Source organism: Oncorhynchus mykiss, chromosome 24, assembly GCF_013265735.2.
Source record: "Oncorhynchus mykiss isolate Arlee chromosome 24, USDA_OmykA_1.1, whole genome shotgun sequence".
Taxonomy (NCBI): Eukaryota; Metazoa; Chordata; class Actinopteri; order Salmoniformes; family Salmonidae; genus Oncorhynchus; species Oncorhynchus mykiss.
The window spans coordinates 13,056,871-13,079,015 of NC_048588.1; the positions used below are offsets into that span (position 1 = coordinate 13,056,871).

Below are 22,145 nucleotides of genomic sequence, written 5' to 3' on the forward strand. Positions count from 1 at the left end.
TCCGACTTCATCTGAATAAAAATATATATTGTCAAATTAATTAATTTCATTCAATTATCTAATATATGAATGACCCGCCTTAGCAATCACCATCGTATTGAATATTCTAAAGTAGAATATGTAAAGATCAGCGTTTTGCTCCTTTATGGTCATTCGCTCGTTACTGGACTCTTTTGCACTCCTTTGACTGCTGCGCTCAGCCGAGACGAGTCACGTGAATGTCATATGACTGTCTGCGCCGTATTATCCTTTTTCCTTCCTTTCCAAAACACAGACGAAGATGGCGGAAGAGCGACAGAACCTTTTGGACGATGAAGGGGATATCGCGTCTTCAGGTCCCAGAAATGAAAGCGGACCGGTTAAACCGATGTCCGCGCTCTGTGACCCGAGACGGCTGCCTCACCGCATTTTCGTCCTGCTTTTTATGTGCTTTCTGGGATTCGGTGAGCAGGGCGGTTCCAACGAAATTCCAACCAAATTCTTTGGAGAGTTTAGGCTTCATTCAGCTAACCGACTATCAGACTAATTGCTTTTGGATATCAGACTTTGATTATCTTTCACAATGATGTAGCCTTCTATGACTGTATCAATCAAATACGAGCTGGTTTAGAATATACAGTATCAGTCAGCACTTTGATGTATCAATTCTACCCACTAACAGCGTTACTTTGTTGCAGGAAGTTACTTCTGTTATGATAACCCCGCTGCTTTGCAGACTCAAGTCATACAGGTGAGGAAGGACGACTGAAGTTTCCGTCTGTCACATCATGTCACTCTTTCGTCATTGTAGCCTAGCCTGCTGTATGCCAGAGCCTTCCTCCGATGCTTCAGTATGGGAAATAACTATAGTTATTGTAGTTATTCTAACTCTATGGACACATTCGAGTTATATGGATGTCTGACTCTTCATGACATCACCATGATGTTGTAAGCTTGCTGATAAGTGAAACAAAGCAGTGTGTCACAAGGAAATGGCCCATTAGAACTAGCACAGCTACCTTTCTCTCTTGTCATCGTGCTCAAAGGTTTTCTAATACTGCAAACAACAGACGAATATCAGGTCATACCAGTTAGTGTATGGTTGGTCCATGCACTCTCAGTTCATATTGGTGTTTTTTCTTTGCCTTTGTTTTGCTTTCTTGAAGAGACCTTTCTAGTAATTTGGGCTACCAATGCACTGACATTCTCTGTCCTCTCTGGTCTGCACTAGGACATGAAGCTCAACACGTCCATGTTCATGCAGCTCTATGCCTGGTACTCCTGGCCCAACGTGGTGCTCTGTTTCCTGGGGGGCTTCCTGCTCGACAGGGTCTTTGGCATCAGGTAGGACCACAGGTTACTAGTTAAACACTACTGTACACCTGTACATTCCCTACATGGAATACTTGGTTATCGCCATCCAAGGATAACCGTCTTGTACTGGCGCGGACAAGGTATTTAACCTCTTGCGTCCAGTGACTACCTGGTTACAGTCACATAACGCATGCATAGTGCTGTGCTTCTCAGAGCAGAAACTGTAGGTGTACAATAGAGATTAATACCCTAGGATCCTTTACGTCACATTTGTATAATATGTTTTCGGATTCTGTAATCACCCTGGTGTGTGGATGCTGGTTGTAGGAGTGTTTTCCCCCACACTCCTCCATGGCCAATACAGCCTGTGTACCTACTGTAATATGGGTAGTGTTTGTCTGCCAGTGTGTTAGTAGGAAATCCCCAGTCTCACCATGAACCTCTGACAACAAAAGATGCAGGGGTAATTGTGTATGGAGGATTAATCTGAATCCATAATGAACTAGGGCTGTCATCTCCAGCAACACAAGGAGAGATAACATTGTGACGAACATGTTGATGTTCACTTCAAATTATCCCCATGTAAACATAGTTTCTGTCACTGTGCTTCTCCTCTTCTGGTAGGCTAGGAACAATAATCTTCGCCCTGTTTGTCTGCGTTGGGCAGGTAGGTGCACACCACATGATGGAGATGTGTTTGAGAGCTGTATTTGAGAGCTGCTCTTCTACAAAATGTGTAGTACAAATTCAATTGATCTATTTCCAGTGGTAATCTAGAGTGAATTCAGAAATTATTCAGACTCTTTTTAATTTTTCTACATTTTGTTATGTTACAAATTTATTAAAAAATGGATGAAATAGTTTTTTCCCCCTCCATTAATCTACACACAATATCCCATGGTTTGTACTTTTACTTCACTACATTCCCAGAGAAAATATGTACTTTTTACTCCCATACATTTTCACTGACACCCAAAAGTATATGTTTACATTTTAAATGCTCAGGAAGGACCGCAATATGGTCCAATTCACGCACCTATCAATATAACGCGTTGTCATCTCTACTGTCTCTGATCTGGTGGACTCACTAAACACAAATACTTTGTAAATGATGTGAGAGTTGGAGTGTGCCCCTGGCTGTCCGTAAATAACAACAAGAAAATCGTTCCGTCTGGTTTGCGTAATATAAGGAATTTGATGTAGAGCATTTACTTAGACTTTTACTCCAGTATGACAATGGACTGTTTTATCCCCCACTGTACTTAAGTACATTTCAAACCAGATACTTTTATACTTTTTTTTTGTCAAGTAGGATTTTACTGGGTGACCTTTACTGAACCATCTTTACTTTTATTAAAGTATGACTGACCATTGTACTTTTTCCACCACTGTGTATTTCCACAGGTTATAGTTGCTGTTGGGGCACTTCTAGATCTATTCTGGTTAATGGAGATTGGACGCTTTGTGTTTGGGTAAGATGTATTTTAGTCTATTTTGTCACTGAGCTAGTCCTTGCTACAGTTCCAAGCCACTTCTCTCCCCCTAACTAAGTGCTCTCTCTCTGGGTAGGATTGGAGGTGAGTCTCTGGCTGTGGCCCAGAACACCTATGCAGTGAACTGGTTCAAAGGGAAGGAACTCAACTTGGTGTTTGGTCTTCAGCTCAGCATGGCCAGGCTGGTAAGAACATGATAGAAGCGAAATATAACGCCGTATATAGATAGATACAGAAGCACATACTTAAGGCTTTATTTATGTGGCTGATCAGGGAGTGTTGGGTTGTCTCCTGTCCCTCAGGGTAGCACGGTCAACATGAACATCATGGGCTGGGTGTACAACCGTGTCGCTGACCTGGTCGGCTCGACAGGACACACCACTCTGGGAGTCTCGCTCATGATCGGTGAGTTAAGTGTTTAGTGATGTAGGGGTCAGCTGTTTGTTCACCCGCACCCATCAGCAATTGATAGTAGAGCGATTGTGGATGGGTTACTATGTGAAAAACATGATCCCCAACCCGCAAATATCAAAAATCTCTATATATTTTTGTCTTGCACACTTTATTGAACCATTACATTTCTCTTGAGCATATTAAAAGGATTGCACTTATTGAACAGTAGCCTATTGTTTTACTGAAACAAAACAAAATGTGAAACAATGAATGGATATCTTGTAGGCCGACTGCACGGCTGTTTAAAAAAAAATAAAACAATTGGGGTTTTAATTTATTGAACAATGTTTTTTCTTGAGCAATTGAAAGTTCTTAGGCCTATTGAACAGTAGCCTATCATTTTACTGAAAGGAAACAATAAATGGACATCTTGTAGGCCGACTGCCTGTGTGGGCTAATATCCTATACCGGTATAGGAATTAATTTAAAAAAAAAATGAATGGGGGAAATAATAATAATAATTGGCTTCAAAAATCAATTGGCTACAACACAACAAAGTTTAGAAAATGAAAGTACCCACTGACCAGTTATGAGGCTATAATTGCCTACTTTGTCTTGCTTTTTTTTGCAGCGCTGTTAATTTAAGAAACAGAATAGTGTCCGCTGTGCCAGGTTTCAGTCGGTTGCGCCTGGTTTCAATAACGTGCCCGGCAGTGCTGAAGGCGCATTCACTCAATGTGCTTGATGCTGGAATGCAGAGAATTCTCTTTGCAAGAGACCGGAGTTGAGGGAAGGTACACTCCTGCTTCTCCCAGAAAGCAAGCAAACTTTCCTCCACACAATCCTCCAGGGAAAAGTCAGTGCTTTGTACCTCTGGATTTCGTCGATCTCTTCGGCTTCTCTCGTCCTCCCAGTCCGTGAAGTTAAATCTTGGTCTCTTTACGGAGTAGGTGCTTGCATTTCCAACTGTAAAGTGAATATTTAATAAGACTAGGCCTAGTAATACTAATTATTATTATAATAAAAAGTTACCTTTGCTGAGATCCTCTGTTCGTGGTGGTGAAACTACCAGAATTATACATTTATTTATTTTTTTAAAACATTGTTTCTCTTCATTCCACCCACCCTTCATCCACACTATATTGAATGAATCTAAACCCACCCGGCCCGCTGAAATAACCGCGGGGACTGCGGGTTATGAGTCAACCCGTGCATCACGTGTGTGTGCTTAGTATTTTATTAGGATCCACATATGACATAATACAGAACCACCCTTTGTGTGAGTGAGTTGCGTGTACATATTTGATCAGGAGGAGAGTGAGCTAAATTCCCAGGCCTGCTGTCTACATTGAGCCTCAGGTTACATCTCCAGCCCAGACAGCCCTGCCTGCAACACCATACCACTTCTATTACAAATGCTCTCTAATTTCAGCACAGAGAGGGATGGAGAAAAGAGGGGAGGGAGAGTAAAAAACACAACCCCCCCCCCCCCCCCCCCCCCCCCCCTGTCATTTGTCTGATGAATCACGTGATGGAGGAGGTTTCAGTTTCGTGATCCTCCGCCTCACTTCTCTTTTCACTTCCTCTTTCATGGTGGGTGTCCTCACTCGCTCCACGGGAATAAGAGGAGCCCAGCAGTCTGTGTGTTCTCTCCAGCAGGACTCGTACAGTCCTGTAACATTAGAATGGAATAATGGAGCCCCAGTAGATATGTGCTGATGCTTTACAGAAACTACAGAGGAACATTAAGCCTGTGAGATGGGTCTAATATGTCCATATCCTACTGTTAATTCAAACCAAAGCCTACTGGATTTTGCCACATACTTGTGGCAAGTGAAATTTCACCTGTTTTAATAGAGAATATTTATTGGACTACAAACCCCTCTAATGTAGAGGGTGGGATGTGATGTGAGTGAGGGAGTGTGATGTAGAGATCTTCGACCACCCCCAAGAAATCAAAAGCATTCCGGCAATCACTCTCGACACAAAATCTAAAGTAAAACTTTTTGAGCTACTTTTTAATCTTATTACTCTGACTGTTGGTCCTAAAGGAAGCAGTCATGCTTATTGAGACTGAACTAGGCGGGGCTTTAAAGATCCTTGGCAGGCTCTTCTCCTGAGGACTTACCCTATTGTGCTGCTGTAGGTTCATGAGCCACACCTACCTGTTCATAGCTGATGTAATGATTTTCCTGGCTCTCCTTTATCCCCCCTCACCCTTTCTCTCTCTTGCTTGTGCTCTCTCCATCTCTCTCTCCTTCTCCAGCTGGGGCGACATGTATATTCTCTCTGGTCTGTGCTCTGGTGTTGGGCTACCTGGACAAGAGGGCCGAGAGGATCCTCAACAAGGAACAGGGAGCGACCGGTGAGCTAACACGGCAGTCAGTGACTGCCTCCGATGTGTGTCCCAATCAGAGCACAAAGTACAAAGGATAATGGCATTGACTGGGATGATGGTCATTATCTATGTGCTATGGTTATCATGTCCACTGTATTCTGACGATGTTGGTGTGAGGAGGGCGGTGATAGAGGGTAGGTTCCTTCTGTTTACCTGTCACCATTAGCCAATCTCATTTTGCCTTGATGAATTTAGTTGATTTAAGGAGCTCTATCCACCTGGGAAACATCAAACTCCCCATTGTGTTGCATGTAATCTTGTCAGAATTGATTATTGGGAAGTTAGCCTGTGTTTCTACCGTGCTCAGCGTTTCCCTGGGCTGGCTTTAGTGTGACGGGCGGAGGTCACGGGTCATAGTACTACCTGTGGGTTATTGCCTGGCTGTCACACTCCTTTCCTAAGGGGATGCTTTAGCCAAGACTGGCTCGGTGTGTTGAACATGTGTTTTGTGTGTGTGTGTAGGGGAAGTGATCAAGCTGACGGATGTGAAGGACTTCCCCTTCCCACTGTGGCTCATCTTCATCATCTGTGTGGGCTACTACGTGGCCATCTTCCCCTTCATTGGACTGGGACAGTGAGTAGCACACGAACCATCAGTCATCATGTCTTATCAGTCAAAACCCTCACCAATATTGCCAGCTTTATCACAAGTAGTTATTTGGGCTGCAAGGTGATTGTAGATCAGGGATTATGTGCTGCCACTTCATGCCTGTCCCCTCAAATGCAATGTCTATTCTCCATCATGTAAAATACCTTGAGTGAATATAATATCATGAACTCTTTTGGAATAATGTTTTGCTCCCAAGCTGATTTTAAATCATTAACTGTTAGAGACCATGTAATCTAACCCCCTGAGTGGGTAGGAAAGCGAGTACTGGGGAGAGATGCAGAGAGCGGGATATGGGGGGAGAGGGATATGGGGAGGGGGGGCAGAGAGCGAGATATGGGGGGGAGAGGGATATGGGGAGGGGGGGCAGAGAGCGAGATATGGGGGGGAGGGGGGGAGAGCGAGATATGGGGGGGACAGGGGGAGAGGGATATGGGGAGGGGGGGCAGAGCGAGATATGTGGGGGACAGGGATATGGGGAGGGGGGGCAGGGAGCGAGATATGGGGGGGAGGGGGGGAGAGCGAGATATGGGGGGGACAGGGGGAGAGGGATATGGGGAGGGGGGGCAGAGCGAGATATGTGGGGGACAGGGATATGGGGAGGGGGGGCAGGGAGAGAGAGATGCAGAGAGCGAGATATGGGGGGGACGGGGGGAGAGGGATATGGGGGGAGAGTGGCGATGCCTGTTGAGCAAATACATGTTATGGAATATAGATTTTTTTGTTTGTTGTTACAATACTTACCTGGCTGCTGGAGCCTGTTCAATACCATGTGCTGCGGTTCAACAATGTGTGGACCAGGTGCAACTCTACTTGGTAGCTGGCTGGAAGGGATGGATGGGTGATTGGTGTGTGTGCGCGCGCATGTGCTTGTGTGCTAAAACACTCTGAGGAACTGTCAATTGCTCCCAAAGGCCCTGTATAGCAGCGTAAAGAGCACATTCCTCTGTGTTGAGTTGTAATGAATGCCTATAGAACAGGAACAGGGATGTGCTTAATGTGGTGGTGGGATATGTTGCAGTGATAGTATGGACATACTCCGTACCACTCTGGTCTGCTGTGACTGACTGTTCTTCTCACCTGTCGGTCTTCCCCTTGCAGGGTTTTCTTCATTGAAAAGTTCAACTTCTCACCTCAAGAAGCAAGAGCAATTAACAGGTAACACACAACTCTTTACCCTAGTCTGAGATGCCGGAGTAACTAATAAGACCAGTGATTCAATTTGGACAGAGTGAGGATGTGCCACTCAACTTTTTGTGAGGAGTTCTTCAAATGAGGTTTGTTTTAGCTCTCATCTCACCTCAGACTATGAACCGTCACAACACATTGTAACTGTGTCTCTGGCACCCTTCTAAACACAATCACTATCTCTCCCTCCATGTCCCCTCTCTCCACCCTCTCCCTCTGTGTCCCCTCTCTCCACCCTCTCCCTCTGTGTCCCCTCTCGCCACCCTCTCCCTCTGTGTCCCCTCTCCCAGTATTGTGTACATCATCTCAGCCCCAGCCTCTCCTTTGTTGGGCTTCATGGTGGACAGGACAGGGAAGAACGTGATCTGGGTGCTGTGTGCCGTCGTCACGACACTCATAGCCCACATGATGCTCGCCTTCACCTTCTGGAACCCCTGGATCGCCATGGTGATGACCATTCTCCATTTGATTATCGTTAGAATGGCGCAGAGTGGTTCACAGCAGAATATGACCTTGGAGACATTTAGTAGGACATTCACTAGAAACCTAGTGTATGCAGTGATGAGCAGTGGGCCAGATTTGGACCCGCAACCTTGGATCACTGGGTCCTTGAACAGTTGCTTTTGTTTAGTCCTGCAAGACAATTACATCCTGCTTCCAGAGGAATGAAGTCAGATTTTAGATTTAGTTTATACATAGTAATTGAGTTGTATTGTGACTGGGTAACCAGGTACAGTGAATGGTGTTGATAATGGTACTGTGTATCTGTGTCCTCCAGTCCCTGTTGGGTTTGTCCTACTCCCTGCTGGCCTGTGCCCTGTGGCCCATGGTGGCCTTCGTGGTGCCAGAGCATCAGCTGGGGACCGCCTATGGCTTGTAAGTACACCTGCTCCTACCCACCCTTTCTGTGTAACCAGAAAAGTGTTTCATACCTACAGGCGTTTGCATTCTATCCATTATTTGTGACTGTGATGATGATGCTGTTGATGTTGTAGTTATTGTTGATGATGACGGTGGTGGTGATGCTGCTGTTGTTGATGATGACGCATGGCCTTCCTACCTCCCAGCATGCAGTCCATCCAGAACCTGGGCCTGGCTCTGATCTCCATGGCAGCAGGATCTATTCTGGACAACAAGGGATACCTCTTCCTGGAGGTCTTCTTCACCGCCTGTGTCTGCTGTGAGTAACACGTGTGTGTGTGTGTGTGTGTGTGTGTGTGTGTTGAGTCAACCAATAAATGTGTGTGTGTCTCTCTCTCTCTCTCTCTCTCTCTCTCTCAGTGGCGCTGATCGCGGTAGTGATGCTGTACTTTGTTGATTATCTACGAGGTAAGAGAGCTGGGAGCGGGCCTCCTGACACCATTAAACCACTCACAGTGGAGCGTGCCTTATGATATCATCACTAACCATGTTCTTTGATATTCCTCTCCCATTCTCTCTCCCACCCTTTCTCTTTCTGTCCTTCTCCCTCTTTTCCTCTCCCTGCCACTCTCCATTACTCCCTCCCTCTCTCTTCAGGAGGAGATCTGAACCTCTCAGCCTCTGCCAGGGCCAAACTCCTGAAGGACTCCAATTCAGAGTGAGTATCCATGACCTTTCACCTTTCTCCTCCTCTCACACTCAAATCAAAAATCAAATCAAATGTATTTATATAGCCATACATGCAAATGTGTGTGTGACTGTGTGTTTTGACCCGGCTTCCTATCCTGAATAGTCTACACAGATACTGTCCTTTCTGCCCTGCTATCAAATCAAATGTATTTATAAAGCCCTTCTTACATCAGCTGATATCTCAAAGTGCTGTACAGAAACCCAGCCTAAAACCCCAAACGGCAAGCAATGCAGGTGTAGAAGCACTCAATAGACAAGAGCCACTGAACAATAGGTTCTCAACCCACTCATGAGGAAGGCAAGGACCTATTATCAATCTATTATTAAACATCCAACTGGCGCTGAACTAAAAAGAAAAGCCTGCAACTGTGATATTCTTCACTAGGGTTCCCAACCTCTCTCACCTTATCTGAATGCTCAGAGACAGTTGTAAGAGAAGCTCTACCATATATGATCCCAAGTGGGTTTAATGAAAACATTTCAGGTTTGTAGTTAACATTCTGAATTAACATGTGCAAGCGTAGTATATCATTTGACCGCTCTGGATTAAGTAAAATAGATTTAGACTTTGAGCAACTCTTGATATAGACAATAAACTCTTGCTATAGACAATAAACTCTTGATATAGACAATCTGCATAATGTTTTCATGCTCCTTAAAACCAGTTCTGTCTCTCCTAAGTCAGCATACACTGTTCCTGGGTGTGGCCCATGTGTTGTCTAACCTGCTTCTGCTCGTGTGTGTAGTGTCACTGCTCGGCCCAATTCCTCTCCAACACGTTGTCCCTTTCCCTCTGCCCTTGTTTACTTGCCCATGCAGATGTGAAAAACAGTATGAAGCTGTTTCACTTATCAACAAGGGCAGTAGAGAAGGACTGGATTTATGGTTCTAGAAGGTCTGTGTCTGACTGTGTGCTGAGTATCCCGGACTAATGCATTGGCCCTGTCTTGTACTGTTTTCCAGGTGAGCGGTCACACAGTCCTGAGCCCTCTGTACCAGCTGGCTGCACGAACATGACCACAGCTGTCAATCACCTGCTAGGGGGCGTGTCTGCACTACTCACTTCTCCCACCTGCACACTGACCCAGCCTTGCATTGTCACTGACCCCTCCCAGCAACATACTGACCCATCGCAGCTCAGATGCTGACCCCTCTGCTCTGACATCACATACCAACGCCGTCGTCTCTCTGACTGCTCCCTCCAGTGGCTGTGTCAAGGGCTGGCTAATGACTGATTGGTGTTGTGTGCATGCTTTGGAACCTCAAACCTCAGCACCAATCATACTTTAATGTCAGTAGAGTGGGGCACCAGAAAGCACTTTAAACAGACTTGTGTTTTTAAAAGGTTTATAAATGTCTAGAACAAGACGCCAGGCTGAGTGACTTTTACTTCAGACATGTAAAGTTAGAATCGGCATTGGGTTTAATTCTTTATAGCGCTGTTCCTTCATTCATTCCTTTCTTTGCTCTTGGCTGGTCATAGAGGCTCGTAAAACGTTACACTGTCACACCATCAAGCCTTTATCACTTGTCAAAGTGATACAGGAATTTTAAAGGGAAACATTTTATATTTCAATTCACCCAATGTACAAAAATAACACCAAATTTTGAAAGCAGCAGTTTTACATTGTCCTTTGAGAAAATGACCTGGCTTATGTGTATGAAGGAGGACTTTTAACAATACTATAACATTGGCAATTGGGTGGAAACCCTCTGCTGTACAACTGAATGAAAGGATACATACTTTGTTTTGTTGATGTTTATTGATCAATCTCAGGAAATTGCCAAGAGATACTTTCATATGTTGAAAACCACTAAATCAAATGATCATTCTAATGACAAAATCACTTTTGATAGTTTTTCTATTGTAATGAAGGATCGCTTCAGTCTTTAATCCTGAGTCAGTTTTCTGCAGGACAACCTGAGCTTGAACCAAGTGGCCTGTCGTAGCATTGTATTAGGTCAAATTATTGTGGTAGAGGAAGCCTATCCATATACCATTTGAAGGTGTGAAGGCTGTTTGTTTGTCTTAGCTGCAGAATAGTCTCTGTGTAAATTTCACTAAGAGTGCTGTCTGTTTTGAGTTGAACTAACAAATGTCTAACAACTCTAAATAACATGTTCTATTGCCTAGAACTGCCTAGAGCACGGGGCTCCAACCCTGTTCCTGGAGAACAACCCTCCTGTAGGTTTTCACTCCAACCCCAGTTGTAACTAACCTGGTTCAGCTTATCAACCAGCTAATCGTTAGAATCGGCTGTGCTGTATTAGGGTTGGAGTGAACCTACAGGACGGTAGTGCTTCAGGAACAGGGTTAGAGCCCCTTGGCCTCGAGGTACCATGTGTAGTCATACATTTAATAATATACTTGTCGTAATTTTAAATCGCCACAGAATATTACACATTTAATGACAATTTGGTTAAAAAAATAACTAAAACAAGCGGATGTTCTTGTTACATAGCTGATGTTCACTGTGGTTGTTAAATAACATCAGGCCATTGTGTCCTTGCCAGATCTGATTGTCATTCTGTCTGATCAAATTGACTTTTATATACAACAGTATTGTCTCAGGACGGCAAATAAAAGTTTGTAAAAACAGACCCATTTGATTTATTTTCACCATGATGATGATTATTCCACTCCCCCTGCTGTCCATGTAGGGTTAAAGAGGAGTCAGAGGGTCAGTCAGCAGACTGAGGAGAAACTGGCCAAACTCAGGCCCATGTCTGCTTTTGGCCTGCGCAACTGCTACCTCCTCCCCCCCACACACACACACTTTCCACACATAGATGCTAAATTCCCTTCTCCTTCCTCCAGATCAGTACTGTACCCACCTGTCCTCACTGGCAGGAGTGTACTGAAGTAATGCGGCCTACTCTGCACTAAACCCCCTCGACATCTAAACCCAGCCTGTCCATAGCTGCAGGAATCGGTTGGGGGAGGTTTATGTCAGTCCGCTAATACAGGACTACTTTTGTGAGAAAAAAATATCCCTTCCCAACATGTAAAGTGTTGGTCCCATGTTTCATGAGCTGATAATTGAATGTTAATTCCTCTACCATAACTCATCTCCAACATAGTTTTGGAGAATTTGGCAGAATATCCAACTGGCCTCACAACCGCAGACCACGTGTAACCACACCAGCCCAGGACCTCCACATCTGGATTCTTCATCTGCAGGATCGTCTGAGACTACCCACCCTGACAGCTGATGAAACTGAGGGGTATTTCTGTCTGTAATAAAGTCCTTTTGTGTGGAAAAACTCATTCTGATTGGCTGCGCCCCTGCCCAGTCATGTGAAATGCATAGATTAGGGCCTAATACATTTATTTAAATTGACTGATTTCATTATATGAACTGTAACTCAGTGAAATTGTTGTATATATATATATATATATAGTAACAGTCAAAAGTTTGGACACACTTGCTCATTCAAGAGTTTTTATTTTTACTATATTGTAGAATAATAGTGAAGACATCAAAAACTATGAAATAACACATGGAATCATGTAGCAACCAAAAAAAGTGTTAAACATAGTTTGTCTTCACTATTATTCTACAATGTAGAAAATCATTTTAAAAGAAAACCCCTTGAATAAGTAGGTGTCCAAACTTTTGACTGGTACTGTATAGCAGACTAGTACACAGTGCCTTCGGAAAGTATGCAGACCCCTTAAGTTTTCTCACATTTTGTTAGGTTACAGCCTTATAATGTTTATTACATTGTTTTTTTCCCCTCATAAATTGACACACAATGCCCCATAATGACAAATCAAAAACCTTTAAAAAATGTTTTTTTTGTTATGTATTACAAATAAAACATGAAATATCACATTGCCTTAAGTATTCAGATCCTTTACTCAGTACTTTGTTGAAGCACCTTTGGAAATGATTACAACCTCAAGTCTTCTTGGATATGACGCCACAAGCTTGGCACACCGGTATTTGGGGAGTTTCTTCCATTATTCTCTGCAGATCTCTAAAGCTCTGTCAGGCTAGATGGGAAGCGTTGCTGCACAGCTATTTTCAGGTCTCTCCAGAGATCAGGTTCAAGTGCTGGCTCTGGCTGGGCCACACAAGGACATTCAGAGACTTGTCCCGAAGCCACTCCTGCATTGTCTTGGCTGTGTGCTTAGGATCATTGTCCTGTTGGAAGGTGAACCTTCGCCCCAGTCAGAGGTCCTGAGTGCTCTGGAGCAGGTTTTCATCAAGGTTCTCTCTGTACTTTTCTCCATTCATCTTTGCCTCAATCTTTACTAGTCTCCCAGTCCTTGCTGCTGAAAAACATCCCCAAAGCATGATGCTGCCACCACCATGCTTCACCGTAGGGATGGTGCCAGGGTTCCTCCAGACATGACGCTTGGCATTCAGGCCAATCATGGTTTCAATTTTGGTTTCAACAGACCAGAGAATCTCGTTTCCCATGGTCTGAGAGCCTTTAGGTGCCTTTTGGCGAACTCCAAGCGGGCTGTCATGTGCCTTTTACTGAGGAGTGGCTTCCGTCTGGTCACTCTACTATAAAGTCCTGATTGGTGGAGTGCTGCAGAGACAGTTGTTCTTCTGGAAGGTTCTCCTATCTCCACAGAGGAACTCTGGAGCTCTGTCAGAGTGACCATCGGGTTCTCGGTCACCTCCCTGACCAAGACCCTTCTCCCCCGATTGCTCAGTTTGGCCGGGTAGCCAGCTCTAGGAAGAGTCTTGGTGCCTCCAAACTTCTTCCATTTAAGAATGATGGAGGTCACTGTGTTCTTGGGGATCTTCAATGCTGGAGAAATCTTTTGGTACCATTCCACAGATCTGTGCCTCGACACAATCCTGTCTCAGGGCTCACCGGACACTTTGCTCGACCTCATGGCTAGGTTTTTGCTCTGACAACTGTGAAACCTTATATAGACAGGTGTGTGCCTTTCCAAATCATATCCAATCAATTGAATTTACCACAGGTGGAGTCCAATCAAATTGTAGAAACATCTCAAGGATGATCAATGAAAACAGGATGCACCTGAGCTCAATTTCAAGTCACATAACAAAGGGTCTTAATGCTTATGTAAAGAAGGTATTTCAGTTTTTTATTTTTAATAAATTAGCAAAAATGTCAAAACGTGTTGCTTTGTCATTATGGGGTATTATGTGTAGATTGCTAAGGCTTTTTTTTCTTCATTTCATCCATTTTAGAATAAGGCTGTAAAGTAACAAAATATCGAAAAAGTTAAGGGGTCTGAATACTTTCCAAAGGCACTGTGGTAAATTCAATATATATATAATTATTTATTTATTTTTAATTAGGGGGTACTGCTGCACCCCTACTTCCTGTGGCTATGAGTCTGTGTCCATGTCTAAAAAGGTACAAAAGATCCTCCACTAGAATGTTCTTTCAGGTCCTTTATTGATGCAGTTACTGATAAGCTATTGCTGTACCTTGTATACATTGCTATGAAGCCACACTCATGCCTTTTCCTTGTTTATTACAGTTTCTAAGCTAATCACTAAATTACATTTGATAGTGTAAAAGAGCTACTATATACATAGGAACTATATTTGTATCTTTAAAGTACTATTTGGTGTAATAATATGTGTTTTCCATGCCCTGTAAGTGTGAAGTCTCTTGAGTGTTTTTGTTGTTGTCTGCATGTGTCTCAGCAATGTGGATATGTTTTTCAACTGTGTCAACACCAGAGGGCACTATTTATCTGCGATACGATATGTAAGTCAATGTTAGAGTACCTCTGTGAATTTGAATGAACTACCTTTTGTTGAACATGCCTACAGGTGAGAATATTACCTTCGTGACTGAATACATTGAAGGTGTTTGATTTGATATTGTTATGAGTTCTGTACGTTGTTGTTCGTGAAATGGAAAAACGTGGTTACAAAAAACTATCGAGAAAAAGGTGTCCTGTATATTATTCATTTCCAGAATAGGCTACAAAAGCCCTTGAGAACACATCAGATAATACGTTTTTTAACCTCTCGTCACTTTGACTAAGCAGCTGAGTATAGTCCAGTAGAGGCTAAGATGGACCCATCTCTATGAAGCAGGCCTGCCTGAACAAATGGGCAATTCTGTGCCAAAAGGAATAGAACAAAATGGCCCATTTACCTATTAACAGAAAATAATTAGCTGTTTTTCTGACTTGCAGAGAAGAAAAATAAGAAAATCAGTCATTGATATCTGGCAGTACCAGAGAAGGTTGCAAGAAAAAGTATGTGAACCCTTTGAAATTACCTGGATTTCTGCATAAATTGATAAAAAAAAAAAGATCTGAACTTCATCTACTGTAACTCACACAAATACTTAAACTAATAACACACAAATGATTGTATTTTTATTGTCTATATTGAATACATCATTTAAACATTCACAGTGTAGGTTGGAAAAATTATGTGAACCCCCTAGGCTAAATGACTTCTCCAAAAGATAGTCAGGAGTCAGCTAACCTGGAGTCCAATCAATGAGACGAGATTGGAGATGTTGGTTAGCTGCCCTGCAGTATAAAAATGTGAGTTTGATATTCACATGTAGCATTGCCGGATGTGAACCATACCGTGAACAAAAGAGATCTCAGAAGACCTAAGATTAAGAATTGTTGACCTGCATAAAGATGGAAAGGGTTACAAAAGTATCTCTAAAAGCTTTGATGTTCATCAGTCCACATTAAGACAAATTGTCTATAAATTGTCTACTCTCCCTAAGAGTGGCCGTCCTACAAAGATGACTGCAAGAGCACAGCGCAGAATGTTCAATGAGGTTAAGAAGAATCCAAGAGTGTCAGCTAAAGACTTACAGAAATCTCTGGAACATGCTAACATCTCTGTTGACAAGTCTACGATACGTAAAACACTAAAAAATAATGGTGTATATGGGAGGACAGCACGGAAGAAGCCACTGCTGTCCAAAAAACCCATTGCTGCACGTCTGAAGTTTGCAAAAGAGCACCTGGATATTCCACAGCGCTACTGGCAAAATATTCAGATGAAACTACAGTTGTGTTTCTTGGAAGAACACAACACTATGTGTGGAGAACAAAAGACACTGCACTCCAACATCAAAACCTCATCCCAACTGTAAAGTATGGTGGAGGCAGCATCATGGTTTGGGGCTGCTTTGCTGCCTCAGGGCCTGAACAGCTAGCTATCACCGACAGAAAAAATGAATTCCCAAGTTTATCAAGACATTTTGCAGGAGAATGTAAGGCTATTTGTCTGCCAAATAAAGCTCAACAGAAATTTGGTGATGCAACAGGACAACGACCCAAAACACAGTTGTAAATCAACAACAGAATGGCTTCAACAGAAAAAAATACGCCTTCTGGAGTGGCCCAGTCAGAGGCTTGACCTCAACTCAATTGAGATGCTGTGGCATGACCTCAAGATTCGATCACACCAGACATCCCAAGAATATTGCTGAACTGAAACAGTTTTGTAAAGAGGAATGGTCCAAAATTCCTCCTAACCGCTGTGCAGGTCTGATCTACAGAAAACGTTTGGTTGAGGTTATTGCTGCCAAAGGAGGCTCAACCAGTTATTAAATCCAAGGGTTCACATACTTTTCCCACCCTGCACTGTGAATGTTTACACGGTGTGTTCAATAAAGACATGAAACATATAATTGTTTGTGTGTTATTAGATTAAGCAGACTGTGTTTGTCTATTGCTGTGACTTAGATAAAGATCAGATCAAATTTTATGACCAATTTATATAGAAATCCAGGTAATTCCAAAGGGTTCACATACTTTTTCTTGCCACTGTATATCTGGTTATACCCTGCACACCACCGGATGGACCATCTTACTCCTAAATAACTGGACCCAGAGCTGCTTCCGGTGCCTGTCCAACCCAGGATGTCCAGCAGTGGGTTTGGGCAGCTGTTGAAGCTGACAAGGGGTTTTCATATCTTATCATCACCAAGTTGAGGACTCTACAGTCACTGGACCTATAGACTTTGTTGAACAGGTACACTGTCCGTGCAATGTGATGTTTCACCAAACACAGAACGAACATCAAGCACACCGCCAGAATTGGTTATGGACTTGTTTCGAATCTCTGTCCCTCTCTCCCGGTGAATTGTCCCTTCCAGCCATGTAGAGCACTCTCATATTGAGCAGTAACAGATCAGAGTAATCATAAAAGGTTCCAGGAATCCAACAATGTCCAGAAACATGCCGTAAGGAAAGTAAGTATAGAACTGGCCAGGGTCGGTCATGTCATAGCACACAGTCATGTTGTTGATAAACCCGGTGTGGCCAAACACAAGGGTTGGTGATGTCTCTATCGTCACCAGGACCCAAACCGAGCCAGACGTTAAAACTGACGGCTTTTCGGTCCTGAACAGGAGCGCAGCAATCGGGTACCACACCCCCGAGGAACCGGTGCACTTCTGTGTGTCCAAAGCTATGTTTTAGAAAAGATTTACAAGTATATGTTTGGGTTTTCCAAAGCTTGCCTTCAGTGAAATCCTACATGACCTCTCATGACACACAGTGTGTAAAGACTGCTGCGACCAGAGATGACTGAATGCTTGAATCCCTGTTTGTTTACGCCTTGTGTCTCCTTACCCAAGCCTCAACCTGTGTGCCATTACTAAGGCATCAACGTCTCCTAGATGAATGGGCAAATAAAGGATGCTCTCCAGGAATCGATTATTACCAGGGCTACATAAACCTTGCACAGCAGAGTCCGTGGGTTACCAGAGGGCGTATGTGTAGATCAGGACTATTTTCTTGTACTTCCAGTGACAGTGTAGATGTAGCTTTGTAGACAAATGTCACACATACACACTTCTTTTCTATTAACCCTATCAGTTCCGAGACCCCCCCAAAAAATATGCTTTTTGTTTTTCTGACTTTAATTTATCTGCATGTCCAGACCTGATAATTAAGTGTTTAAAATTGTATTTTCAGGACAACCAGGGATACAAGTAGAACACAAAATAATTTGACATTAACAGTTGCATTCATTCATTTTTTTTACAAATATAATAAGGTCCGCCAAAGGAAAAACCTGATCAAAGGAATTTACAGAGCCTTCAGGAAGTATTCACATCCCTTGACTTTTTCCACATTTTGCTGTGTTACAACCTGAACATAAAATGGATTACATAGAGATGTGGTGTCACTGGCCTACACACAATACCCCATCATGTCAAAGTGGAATTATGTTTTTAGAAATATTTACAAATGAATTAAAAATAAAAAGCTGAAATGAGTCAAGTATAATAACCCCTTTGTTACGCTAAGCCTAAATGAGTTCAGGAGTAAAAATGTGCTTAACAAGTCATAAGTTGCATGGACTCTGTGTGCAAGAGTATGATTTTTGAATGACTATCTGATCTCTGCATCCCACACATACAATTATCTGTAAGGTCCCTCAGTTGAGCAGTGAATTTTTAACACAGATTCAACCACAAAGATCAGGGAGGTTTTCCAATGCCTCTCAAAGTAGGGCCGTTATTGGTACTGTAGATGTGGAAAAAATAAAAATTGAATATACATTTGATCATGATGAAGTTATTAATCACACTTTGGATGTAACTGGATCCTGGACTTCCTGACGGGCCGCCACAGGTGGCAAGGGTAGGTAACAACACATCTGCCACGCTGATCCTCAACACAGGGGCCCCTCAGGGCTGCGTGCTCAGCCCCCTCCTGTACTCTCTGTTCACTCATGACTGCACGGCCAGACACGACTCCAACACCATTATTAAATTTGCAGATGACACAACAGTGGTAGGCCTGATCACCGATAACAACGAGACAGCCTATAGGGAGGAGGTCAGAGACCTGGCCGTGTGGTGCCAAGACAACAACCTCTCCCTCCACGTGATCAAGAAAAAGGAGATGATTGTGGACTACATGAAAAAGAGGACCGAGCACGGCCCCATTCTCATCAACAGGGCTGCAGTGGAGCAGGTTGAGAGCTTCAAGTTCCTTGGTGTCCACATCCCCAACAGACTAACATGGTCCAAGCACACCATGACAGTCGTGAAGCGTGCACGACAAAACCTATTCCCCCTCAGGAGACTAAATTGATTTGGCATTGGTCCTTGGATCCCCAAAAGATTCTACAGCTGCACCATCGAGAGCATCCTGACTGATTGCATCACTGCCTGGTATGGAAACTGCTCGGCCTCCGACCGCAAGGCACTACAGAGGGTAGGGTGAACGGCCCAGTACATCACTGGAGCCAAGCATCCAGGACCTCTATACCAGGCGATGTCAGAGGAAGGCCCAAAAAAATGTCCAAGTCTCCAGCCACCCAGTCATAGACTGTTCTCTCTGCTACCACACAGAAAGTGGTACCGGAACGCCAAGTCTAGGTCCAAGAGGCTTTTAAACAGCTTCTACCCCCAATCCATAAGACTGCTGTACATCTGGACAAATGGCTACCCAGACTATTCACATTGCCGCCACCCCTCTCCACACCACTGCCCTCTCTGTTGTCATCTATGCAGAGTCACTTTAATTAACTCTACCTACATGTACATAATACCTCAAATAACTGGTGCCCCTGCACATTGACTCTGTACTGGCACCCCCCTGTATATATTGTTATTTTTTACTGCTGCTCTTTAATTACTTGTTACTTTTATCTCTTATTCTTATCCATATTTTTTGAAACTGCACTGTTGGTTAGGTGCTGGTAACTGTAAGTTCTACACCTGTTGTATTTGGCGCATGTGACTAATACCATTTGATTTGATTTGATGTTGTATCAATACACCCAGTCACTACAAACTCAGTTGCCGGAGAGGAAGGAAAACCATTCAGGGATTTCACCATGAGGCCAATGGTGACTTTAAAACAGTTACAGAGTTTAATGGCTGTGATAGGAGAAAACTGAGGATGGATCAACAACATTGTAGTTACTCACAATACTAACCTAAATGACAGAGTGAAAAAAAGGAAGCCTGTACATAATAAAAAATATTCCAAGATATGCATCCTGTTTTCAATAAGGCACTAAAGTAAAATGAAAAAAAATAAAACATTTGCAAGGAAATTAACTTTATGTCCTGAATAGAAAGCATTATGTTTGGGGTAAATCCAACACAACACATCACTGAGTACCACTCTTCATATTGTCAAGCATGGTGGTGGCTGCATCATGTTATGGGTATGCTTGTCACTGACAAGGATGAGGGAGTTTTTTTAATGAAAAAAGTAAATGGAATAGAGTTAAGCACAGGCAAAATCCTAGAGGAAAACCTGGTTCAGTCTGCTTTCCAACAGACACTGGGAGACAAATGTACCTTCCAGCAGGACAGTAACCTAAAACACAAGGGAAATATACACTGGAGATGCTTAGCAACATGATATTGAATTTGGGCTAGTTACAGTTTTGACAAAAATTGGCTTGAAAATCAATGGCAAGACTTGAAAATGTCTGTCTAGTAATGATCAATAACCAACTTGACAGAGATTGAAGAATTTTGAAAAGAATAATGTGCAAATATTATACAATCCAGACTTACTCAGAAAGACTCACAGCTGTAATCGCTGCCAAAGGTTATTCTATCATGTATTGATTGGGGTGTGAATACTTATGTAAATGAGATATTTCCATATTTAATTTTCAATAAATCAGCAAAAATTACTAAAAACATGTTTTCACTTTGTCATGATGGGGTATTGTGTGTAGAAAATTGATTTCATCTGTTTTGCTTTCAGTCTGTGTCGTGTCTTTACCATCATTAAATGAAGATTTTTCGTTTTTATCAAAGATTCTCTGTAATTAGTATTTCGCGATTAAACTGATTAATCATGTAACTGTAATTAACTAGGAAGTCCAAGGAAAATATTCAGATTACAAAGTTATAATTTTCCTAATATAACTTTTCAGATATTTTCATATCTGATCAATAGTCTTCTGAATGAATGACTTATTCTTTATTTTATCTCACGTTAGTCTCATTCTCATTTGTGCACACACAAACAAACAAAGTAAATATGGTTACAAGAAATGATAGGGGAATGTGCCCTAGTGGGCTAAACCGGCATGGCAGCTTGGTGTACAAAAGGGAAGTGGGGGTCGACTGAGATAAGACAACACACAGTTGATAACTACAACATTTGAAATGCTAATCCTTTGCACATGAACGCTCACGTTTTCGGGAACAATTGCAATCAATATATATATTTACGCTCAGTGTGTCGTTGGGGTCTCTGTTGAAAAGTTTGTTTCTGTTGGAGAGTGACATTCATTCATGTCGTTATGGATAGATGTTTCGGCGGTTGTCGGTCTTGATACGGTTCAATGATACCGAATTCCTAGCTGCAGACTAGTAATTAATATCAAAGACTTGTTCTTATTCTGTCGGTATCGATAGTCTAAGAATTTAACCATGTGGTATGGTTAAAAGATTCAGCCATCTACTCAAGCTGGTCTGCAACCTTTGTCCTCTCGTAATTGAGGGAAACATGGTCTGTTGAGAAATTCTCAAAGTGGGGTTTTTATTTGGGAGTTGTAGAAAAGGGCCTGTCCCAGGATGCCTGACCCTAACTGGGCTCATGGGCGGTCCTTTGATTTAGTTAAACTCAAAAGGGAATTGGAGTTTCCTTCATTAAACAGTCCAAAATCACATTACACAAGTTTACAAACAGTATCATCCTCACTCATTCATCTTATACAACAATTAGATGTAAACCTCATATCTGAGGCTATTTTATAAACAGCGTTATGGTAATGTGGTCGTATTGTGGACTACAGGATCGTGGACTACAGGAACAGGAGGGCTGAACACGCCCCCATTCATCGATGAGCTGTAGTGGAGCCTGGAACAGCTTCTACCCCGAAGCCAAAAAGACTGCTGAACGATTTTTGCAATTCGTTCCACTCACTGGCAGCAGAGAACTGGAAGGAAAGGCGGCCAAATGAGGTGTTGGCTTTGGGGATGATCAGTGAGATAAGGGCTTGTTGGTTAAGGGCTTGTAAGTAAGCAGTTCACGGTAAGATCTACACCTGTTGTATTCAGTGAATGTGACAAATACAATTTGATTTGATTTGATAATTACTGTGTAAGTCTATGGAAGGGGGTGAGAACCTTGAGCCTCCTAGGTTTTGTATTGAAGTCAATGTACCTAGAGGAGAACAGAAAATAGTTGTCCTGTTGTTATTGGTGTTATTCGGTGATCTAAAAAGGATAACTTTTGTAACATTTCATT

General features: G+C 42.8%; 1 protein-coding gene across 2 annotated transcripts; it reads left to right on the plus strand.

Annotated features, from left to right (window-relative positions):
* The first annotated feature begins 225 nt into the window (after positions 1–225).
* On the plus strand, positions 226–11,584 carry mfsd1 (major facilitator superfamily domain containing 1). 2 transcript variants are annotated; one of them, XM_021582318.2, is made up of 16 exons: positions 227–443; positions 678–730; positions 1,211–1,323; positions 1,918–1,960; positions 2,698–2,765; positions 2,863–2,971; positions 3,089–3,191; positions 5,446–5,544; positions 6,040–6,151; positions 7,286–7,342; positions 7,663–7,819; positions 8,151–8,248; positions 8,440–8,552; positions 8,654–8,701; positions 8,891–8,951; positions 9,947–11,584. In XM_021582318.2, exons 1-16 carry the CDS (start codon positions 281–283, stop codon positions 9,948–9,950), a joined length of 1,401 nt encoding a protein of 466 aa, XP_021437993.1. In that variant the 5' UTR covers positions 227–280; the 3' UTR covers positions 9,951–11,584. The 2 variants fall into 2 exon arrangements, with proteins under 2 accessions (XP_021437994.1, XP_021437993.1); XM_021582319.2 differs by lacking the exon at positions 9,947–11,584 and having other exon boundaries at positions 226–443; positions 8,891–8,955.
* The last annotated feature ends 10,561 nt before the right edge of the window (positions 11,585–22,145 follow it).